The 9529-nt window shown below is 41.1% G+C and overlaps 1 protein-coding gene across 1 annotated transcript in view; it reads left to right on the top strand.

Moving 5' to 3' along the window:
- Nucleotides 1–9529, top strand: part of EYA2 (EYA transcriptional coactivator and phosphatase 2) — a 50586-nt gene that overhangs the window by 19372 nt on the left and 21685 nt on the right. The window contains exons 5-8 of the mRNA XM_009077031.1: nt 1336–1403; nt 3181–3358; nt 5092–5219; nt 5719–5802. Of these exons, the coding sequence (XP_009075279.1) occupies nt 1336–1403; nt 3181–3358; nt 5092–5219; nt 5719–5802 (458 nt within the window). The remainder of the gene's footprint in view (nt 1–1335; nt 1404–3180; nt 3359–5091; nt 5220–5718; nt 5803–9529) is intronic.

Here is a 9529-nt window from a genome sequence, read left to right as displayed (position 1 = left end):
AATGCCAGGAGGAGGCATCACCTGAGCCCACCTGTGCTGGCTCAGCTCCTCAGCCAGCATGTGCAGGGCTTGGGGAGACCCAGGCCTCCAAGTACCTGGCAGTCACCTGCACTCTCTTTTCCTCCTCTCTGCTATTTTCTTTTAAAAGACCACATGTGGCAACAAATTAGTTCTGGAGGACAGAGTACTCTCTCTTGTTTCTTTTTGGCTTGAGATTTATTTCTCAGTGCATGTGCTTTGTAGCTGCACTTGGCAGAGTGGAGTTTGTTCAGCTGTCCATTCTCCAGCTAATCTGATGTCCTAAAATAAAAACAAGTAAGTGGATCTTTGGAGAATGGTTGCCACATGAAGACGTGCAGTGTGTCATGTGGTTAAAACAGCACTGCACAAAGTCATTCACATGGTGAGAAACCAGATAAGAAAAAAGGGTTGAGGGCCTGATTAGGGGTCGGTCTGATGGTACACTGAGGTGACAGAATGAAGCCCAGATGAGAGCTCACTGCAACCACACAGCACCAAAATCTTTCACATTCCATGTGAAACACAACATTTCACAATCAAAACCAGCACAGAGTGGACTTAAATCAAGGTAGATCTTGCCAGGAGTGCAGGATCCAGGGCATGGGAAGCTTGCAGCTCTCCTACCACTTCCCTGATGGGAGACAAAGAAAGACCATTCCTGTAGATCTTATCCTAACCTTTACTTTTCCACACAAAAATTGTTTGTGGTGATGCTTCCACTGGCTGAGGAGGCCTGGCTGAACATCAGCTGCTTTGTTTGGGACAGAACCATGTCCATCCTTTCTCTTCTTAGTATCCCAGGACAAAGAAATATTTTTGTTCCAGAAATATCAGCAATATTTTCTTGTGTTTGCAATATCAACACCAAGGAACAAATTTTCAGTCTTGTAGAAATTCCCTGGTACTTGGTCCATTAGGAAATACCTGTGCATGAGAGAGCATGTGAGAGGTTGTGTACGTAGTCCATGGGGTTTTCCTACTGGAGAAGATGATAAAAGATACTATTCCACTACTTATTGAAAAAGTAACTAAATTTTAAATTTGTGCTGAATCCTTGTGTTGTTTTCCTTTGCTTCCAATCCTGGTTGGGCTCTGTTTCCCAGCCCAATAGCTGAAGTTTTAGTGTATGCAATGAATGCCTTTCAGCCAGCAAACCCCAGTAATGGCCCAAAGTTTTAGGGCCTGTATTTGTCAAGATTTGTGCTATTTTCCCATGAACTGCTACTTTACTTCCTGTTGGAAATTATTTCTGTTCACATATCCTGTTACTTTCATTGCTGGTATGTTTTATGACTGTGATATTCTTTCCCTTAGGCACAACAGGGATTTACCAGGGAGCCAATGGCCTGACAAATTCTGCAGGATTCAGTGCTGTGCATCAGGTATTGCTCAACAGCTGTTATTGACAACTTGTCACTTGTTTTAAACACTTGGAAGATTTAGAGATCAGAGAGATTATTCTAACGTTCCCATATATTTAGGGAAGGTATTGCTATATGTTCTGCTAGACATCATTCTGCTCTACTCCTGTGACCTGTTTTCTGGACTTTTAGATAGCTTGATTAGTTTTAAGATGTGTGTCCCAATGCACAGAGTGCAGCCCGTGCAGGAGGAGGATGCCCTGGCAGTCTCTGTTGTGCTGCTGTAGTGGTGCCAAGAGTTTCATCATTCTTCTGCCATCTTACAACTTTCAGATATGTTGTCCATCCTCTCCAGAGAGGACCGTGCCTAGAATCCTGTCGTCTGCTGTCTTGGCACTGTGCAGTAAATATGAGCAATTTGAAAGAGGCCTTGGCAGGCCCTGATGAATATTGAGCCATCTGAGCTGTCTGTGCTTCCTTCTTTGAGAACACACCTGTCTGTGGGCTTCATGCCTCAGATACCTTGATAAATGTCTGTGTATAAATAAACAGCATGCACATATACACAAGACAGATGTTTTCCAGTAGCAAATGGCTCTTCTTGTTTGGACCAAACAAATGGCTACACTGTCCCAGAAAATGTGTTTTGGTTGGTGATTGATTTTAGTTCCTTGTTTCTTAAGTGATTGTTGACTTGTATTTTTAGTAAAAACAGTGGTCAATTTATTGCTTCAGTTTGGGCTAAAAACATCAGCATTTGCTGATGGAAGTATCATTGAATTATGGAGGTCACCTAAAAAGGGGGAAAATTTTTCATTATTTTATGATGTACTTTAAGAGAAGACACTGAAATTATCTCATTTCTTTTTCAGTCTCATTGTTCTTATGACAACTTGAGTCTTTGTTCTTGAAAGCTCCCTAGTGAGTGAAAGTTAATGAAGTAGCTATGTCACAGACAGAGATGTAAGCTGCTAAGGAGGAAAGTGCTTTTAGTATTTCTAAAGGCTATTTATTATTTAATACCAGAGACTAATTGCAATTTCAGAGGACATAAAAAACTTTTGCATAAAGACAGTGCCAGAGCATGAACACAAGTTCTCTATCTAGGAAAGCAAATCTGTGGGCAAGAGCAGGAGACGCAATTAAACCAAGAAGAAACAAATCTTTTATGCTTTAATTGTCCAGAGATAAGTTTCTTAATCTATTCCAGTGTCCTGCTCCTCACAAAAAAATAGCCCCCAAACATACAAGGATTATAGTATGAAGTTTGTTTGGGACAAAACAAAGGGATTTGTGGTACCTCAGCTCCCCAAGGTTACTTGTAACTCGTGTCTTTAGTTCAGTTTTCTGTAGGTAGGGAAGATCCCTTGGGCATTTAGCTATTGCTGAGATAGTTGGACAGACTCTGTAGTGTAGTGAGTGTTGCTGCAAAACAATTTCTACTTTCTCTTCATGTTTTTTAGCCTAATAGCTGATCAGAAAACATTGCTGATGATGGGAAAATGCAACCTGTTTTGTTCTCACCCAGTTATTCACTCTGTTATTGCAGTTTCTTAGGTATTTTGTTTTTTACAGAGATTGTGTTCCATCATGTCCTTTTTCAAAAACAGCTGCTCTACTTCACTCATCGGTAAACTCTGTGGGACAAAATGGGCCAGCACTGATAGCTAAAATCCATAGAAAAAGCAGAACTTGCCAGATTTGTTGCATGCATAGATGGCACAGCCTTTGCTGTGCCTTTCCCATTTATAAGATAACACCAGATATAGTCAAGTTAATGTTTCTTTTTCCCTCAAAGGAATATTCGTCGTATCCAAGCTTCCCTCAGAGCCAGTACTCCCAGTATTACAGCTCCTCATACAACTCTCCATACGTGTCTGCAAACAGCATCAGCCCCTCAGCCATCCCAGCCTCCACCTACTCACTGCAGGAGTCTTCTCACAACATCAGCAGTCAGAGCACAGAATCACTCTCTGGTAGGTGCAGCTCTTGTGTTGCCGGTTTGGCAGTCTCAGCCATCTGTAGGCATAAACACTGTAACCTTGTTGTTGGAGGGTTTTGAAATACATATATTTTGCATATGTGAATTCATGTATTTCTATGGATAACTCAGATTTCCTAGCACTTGGTTCTGCTTACACAGTGCAACACAAGGGTTTGGGAAGAGATTCAAACATCCAAAACCATCCTGGGTTGTTTTCATAGAATCATCAAATTTCAGGGTTGGAATGGACCTTACAGATCATCTAGTCCCAGCCTTGGGCAGGGACACTCCTCACTAGATCAGGCTGCACAGGGCTTCATCCAGCCTGGCCTTGAAAATGCCATGGCAATGAGAGGTTTGATCTCCTCTAAAGGCAGTGAAACAATTACATACAAACCCCAGATCAGTACTGAGGACTAGCAAGGACAGCAGTGAGTTCAAATCAAACAGCCACACACTGAAAATGCCCCAGTGTCCTGAACCTCTGATGGCTTTTTAGTCCTTATCTCTGTCAAGGCTTATATTCTTCTCTTACCATGACATGTAATATATGCATCATAAGCAAGTACATCAAGGGAAAGTTCCTCTTTAAAAAAAAAAAATCTACACAAACTGTTTGTCTAAGTTGAAATTTCTAGGAGAATTTGACACGAAACAAAAGAGCTTCAAAATTTGTGGCCTCTGAGTGCTTAATTTTTCAAGATTTAAGGCTTAAATGGTTTATGGCATTACTGACTGGTTATGATCCTCCAGTGTACTGTTCAAGTACAATCTCCAGATATCACTTCCCTACAAAAGTTTTCCTTGGCGTGAAAGAACATTTATATAAAACGCCACATAATTTGTGGATGATCACAGTGCACACCCATCGCAGGTCTGCTGCCTTCAGAAACAAACCTGAACATCTGTGGTTGCTCCAAAAGAAAAATAAACTAATATTGGTTTTTAAAAAGAAGTGATCACAGAATGCTCTAAAAGCAGTTGGAGGATTTTCCATTCCTCAGATCTTATCTCAGCCCTTGGAGAAAGGACGAGTTCAAAAACGCTCATTAGGCACAATCCCAACTGCTTTGAAGAAGGATATGGTTGTCCTAGGAAGCTGGAACTTAGGAAGGTGAAAGGAAAACTATGTTTTCAAAGGATTTGTGATGTAAGGTAAGTGAAATTCAGGCAGTTGTGTGAAACTGAAGCAAATTGAAGCAGATACCGTGTACAAGGGACGTTCACCTTTATCTGTCTCTGCTCAGTTATTTCTGAAATAGTCTGTGAAATGGAGTTTGGCTCAACAGGCTAGTTCTGTATTTTTAAACAGAAGTTGATACTGAAAGTAGATTTTTAATCAGGAGAATTCATCAATTTTTTTAAAAAAATTCGGAAGTTGAATTGGTCTTGGATTCCTTTTCCATTGCCTTTCTAATTTCTCTCTTTGAGAAGAAGAATGGAGAGTAAAATTCCTAAAGCTCTTTTCAATGAAAAATGAGATAAGGTTTTTGAAGTGACACGACTCTTTTAAAATGTTGTATATATGGTCTTGGTGATTTTTGAAATTCTTTTAACAAATCTTAGTCGTTGAAATTTGCTTCTCTAACGTTGTGAACTATTGACACGACAAGACTTTGTGTTTTCACAGTGTTTCTCTTGCTCTCCCTTTAAAGGTTTCAGACCTTAGTTATAAAGGCACAATGCAAAATTTAAGTTTACAATGAAATTTGTTTTTTCTAATAGGGGAATATTCAACAACACCAGCAAAAGATATAGAAACAGACAGACATCACAGAGGGTCAGATGGCAAGGTACGAGCTCGGTCAAAACGAAGCAACGATCCTTCCCCTACTGCTGACAGTGAGATTGAGGTAATCACTTTAATTCATATCCCTTAGTAAATTCAGCAAAGATATACAGTTGCATTTATTAGCAAATCCCACAATCAGACAAGTGAGTTGCAAGGGACAGAATAAAATTAGTAATACAGCTGGAACCTGCAGACGTGGGTAGTCAAAATAAATGCTCAGTTTCTATATTATCAGCATTTCAAACTCTTCATATGTAACCTTTTGTTTTTCCTTTGGGTGCTTTGTAAGTCTGCTGTTTTGTTCCTCTGAATTGATGTGCAGCAGGGGATGTCTGTGGTTGTTAGGAGAGCAGACTCTCAGGATGACTAGCACACACACAGCTCCAAAATTCCTAATGTTTTATTTTGCCTACTTCCACAAAGCATCTACAGTCAGTGCTCCAAATGGGCTTGAGACCTTCAGCTCTAGTCCAATAGGACATATTTCCTGACTGAACTTATTCTTGCAATTGCTTAATATGTAACTATATTTCTTTTTTCCACCCCATCTGTCATCACAGCGTGTCTTTGTGTGGGATTTGGATGAGACGATAATTATTTTTCACTCCTTACTCACGGGAACCTTTGCATCCAGATATGGGAAGGTAAAATTGAATTTTTTTAGCATTACTGCTTGTCCAGCCAAATTGTGTCGGGAACTGTGGAGGAAGCTAATGAGACAGCTTTTCAAACAGATGCTGCTGATTTTATTCAGACATATTTGTATAAATGTGTCCTGTGGTATTTCCTTGGAACATGTGAAAATTTAATTTACCTCCCTTTCATGTTGCAAGTATCCCCTTGTTTTTCAAAAGCTTGTGTTGTTCATCAGCTGCTAGGTGGGATGATCTTTCAATGTCTGTCTTCTGGAAGAAAGAGCAGCAAGCAGCCAGACAGCATTAACTCTAGCCTGAAAGAGGCAACACATTTTTTGTTAGACCAGTGAGAATTAGAGTGAGTTAGACCAGTGAATCTCAGACAACTTTTTAAGAGAGACTTAGTGTTGGGCAGTCTAGGTTGCCATGAAGATTACTGTCTCTGCTTCCCACATAGCTGCTGAGGCTCACATTTTTAAGGGGGTTTAGGAATAGATGCCCCGTTTGAAATGCAGGCAGCTCTATTTTTTAGGTAACTCTGTGGCTGAACAGGCTGAATTTGGCTGCTAAGCAGAAAACACTGGATTTTGGATTTAGGACCAGGTGCTTCAATTTCTTCCTAAGGCAGCTTTTTATGCTAAACACTTAAGTCACTTTGAATTACAGAATGTCAAACACTTTTAAATGGGTAGGAAAAAAGACAATATCATTACCTAATTAAAGGTGGATGACCTAGTTGGCAGCTGTTTCCACACATGGCTTTGAACAGTCAGCTTCATCAGGAGACTGGAAAATAACCCTGCTTCTCTCTAGAAAGCAGAAATATGATTTGACATCATTTCATGGCTTTACCAGCTGTACTTTTTTACGATGGCTCTAACAAGCTGAATGTGTAATTAGCAAGATAGATTTATTGTTCGCTGTTGGATGTGCACAGTTGTAAAGGACATAAAATGGTGTTTGTGGTGTGGAAGTCTACTGCAGCACTTGGAATGCTGCTAACACTTCTAACAGCACCCTCTGAAAACCAAGCACGTGTTTCCAGGCAAGGATTTATTCAGACCCATGTTGTACAAGGTAATTGAAGTGGTTACTTTTCCCAGGGAACATAATGAACGAGGTATACATGTGTAAGCTCAAACCTACTGCCTGCAAAAAGCAGAAAGAATTAGACAGGATCAGGAAACATAAACTTAGGCTGCATAGATCTCTGTGGTCAAGCTTAGCCTTGGGTGGGGGCTGCAGTATGCACATGGAGCAGTCAGCAGTGGGCTGAATTTGTCCTAGTGTAGAACCTCTTTAGCAGATGCCTTCATCTGCTGCCTCCTGCACACGTTAGAGGGTGTAGAGTTGGAATCTGCTGCGTGGGAGCAGATGGTGATGGATCGAGGGGTGTGATGGACACATGAAGGTGAGAAGCCTGGGAGCTCTTCCTCATCTGGTGGCTGCCACAAAGGCAGAAGCTGCTGGTGTGGGAATGAAGTGGGGTCAGAGAGTGGAGCCAGAAAGGGTTGATCAAAAGCATTCACCAGTGGCCAAGCTATTCCCATCAGTGGTGAGAGCAGAGTTAGGCCAAGACAGGGCACTCATGAGCCTGTAAAGGGGCTATGGAGAGAGGAAAACAAGAAAATGGAAACTCAGCAGATTGCTTTGGTAGACCTTTAAATGTATAAAATGACAAACTATCATTGGCTGTTTCCTTTATACTCATTTTAAGACTGATATGAACAGGAATTATTTTTTTTTAATGAATCACCTGTTCTATTAAGTTACAACAAGATCCTTGAGAAACTTCTCTAGAAGGATTTTTTTCACAGTTCTTCATTTGTTTCATCAGTATTAAATTCCTTGGGGCTTTTCTATAAGGGAAATGGTTGTGTTATAAAAGTATTATAGGCTAGCAGCTTGATCCAAAGACAACCAGAGGCTTTGGTGGGCTTTGGAACAGACCTTAAACCAAGAGGGAAATACAGCACACGCAGACAGACTGTCCTGGGAACTGTTAAATAGTAACACAACTCAAAACCATCAAGTACAAGTGAAGCAGTGAACCAGAGGTTAATAGTTTCAGAATATTTTGCTACACTAGCATAGGAAGTGTTAATCTCAAAGTAAATGAAGTATCAAGGCCTAAATTCGTATTTTTGTCCATAGCTGACCATAAAAGATACATGTGCCTGTAAGTAGACGTTCACATGCTTTGAATTAAATCTCACACATGGTTCTCTATGTCTTCCTCCAGAAAAATTGTTAGTTTATATGATCTCCACCATTCCCCCGACCAACATTTATGCCCCAGTATCATCCTGTCTGTTACACTGGTAGAGCTGCTGTGCAGGTGCTCAAAGAATTAGTCTATAAATTTGTTCAAGCTGAAGAATAACACCTTTATGGGGTGATTTTTCATAGAATCATAGAATTTTAGGGGTTGGAATGGACCTTACAGATCATCTAGTCCCAACCCCCTGCCCTGAGCAGGGACACCTCCCCACTAGACCAGGATGCTCAAGGCCTCATCCAGCCTGGCTTTGAACACTGCCAGGACTGGGGCAGCCACCACCTCTCTGGGCAAATGAGAGGAGGAACATCAACCACAGCTTCAGAGATTTGGATCTAAACTCCTGCATTCTTTAGCTACAAAATCTCAAATGGTTCTGTGTTGGCATTTTCTTGGTGCTGGCAGCAATAGGGAGCTGTCCAAAGAAATGAGAAATAAAAAAAAAAAGAGGAGGAAGAACTCATGAAAAGGATTATCAGTTGTAGTCACATTAGTAATTGTTAATGCTTCAATGTATGTTGTCTGACCTGACTTCATGTGAAAACTTTCCTTATTTGGTTTCTGAGGGAAACCTCTCTGGTTCTTGCCATAGATATGTGTTCCTCAATGATCTGAGAGTTAATCTCAGGTGCTCAGTATCTTAATACTTTGCTCACAGCATTAACAGAAGTTAAACCACAACATTTACTCAAGGCTGAAGCATGAATGAATAGCCCAGCCTAGGCTGCTCCTTTTTTGTCCCCTCTGCAGACTCTTTGCTGTAGCCCATGGATTACACAGTCATCAGACATTTTGTCTTATTGTCTTTGCCTTGCAGTTGCTGCAGTCTAACCTCTGTAGTGTCAATCAGAGTGGCTTGAAGATTCACATCTCCCTTTGCATTCTTGCCCATGGTTGAATGGATGCATCCCTGCCCAAACATACAGAGTCATGGTCTGGGTGATCAGGGCAGCAGAGCTATCAAACCCGAGTTGACCTCTCCACCCTTTGGTTTCTCAGCAAGAGGCCTTCTGACAAGAAAAGACAACCCCCCAAAACTGCTCCAGAGACATTTAACCCTCTATATTGTGTTCAGGGGGGTTTAGAAATCTGCTCTGCAGGGTTCTGATCACTGTATGAGTGCAGAATATTTACCTTGTGCCTGAAGACCACGGCAGTTGTAGACCATTGCTTCTTGTACTGTCCCTCCAGCCTTTTTAATCCCTTCAGGTGTGTATAACAGAGCTCCTGTTCCACAGGGAGATGGCTGCAATCTTTACTATGTCTGCAAAGATCTGCCCATGAAATCACTGGCTAAACACAGTGGGAGAAACAGCTCAAGATCGATAATAGTTCTGCTGGGCTCTCACATAAGCTGGGTAAAAGTCAAGGGAGTTGTTTGAAGCAGCTAGGAGCAACACAGAGAGACTCTTTTTCTGGTGTTAATTCAGGAACAGTATAAAGAGATTGTGTGCACTC

Source organism: Acanthisitta chloris, unplaced genomic scaffold, assembly GCF_000695815.1.
Source record: "Acanthisitta chloris isolate BGI_N310 unplaced genomic scaffold, ASM69581v1 scaffold11346, whole genome shotgun sequence".
NCBI classification, from domain to species: Eukaryota; Metazoa; Chordata; class Aves; order Passeriformes; family Acanthisittidae; genus Acanthisitta; species Acanthisitta chloris.
This window is presented reverse-complemented; position numbering and strand designations above follow the sequence as displayed.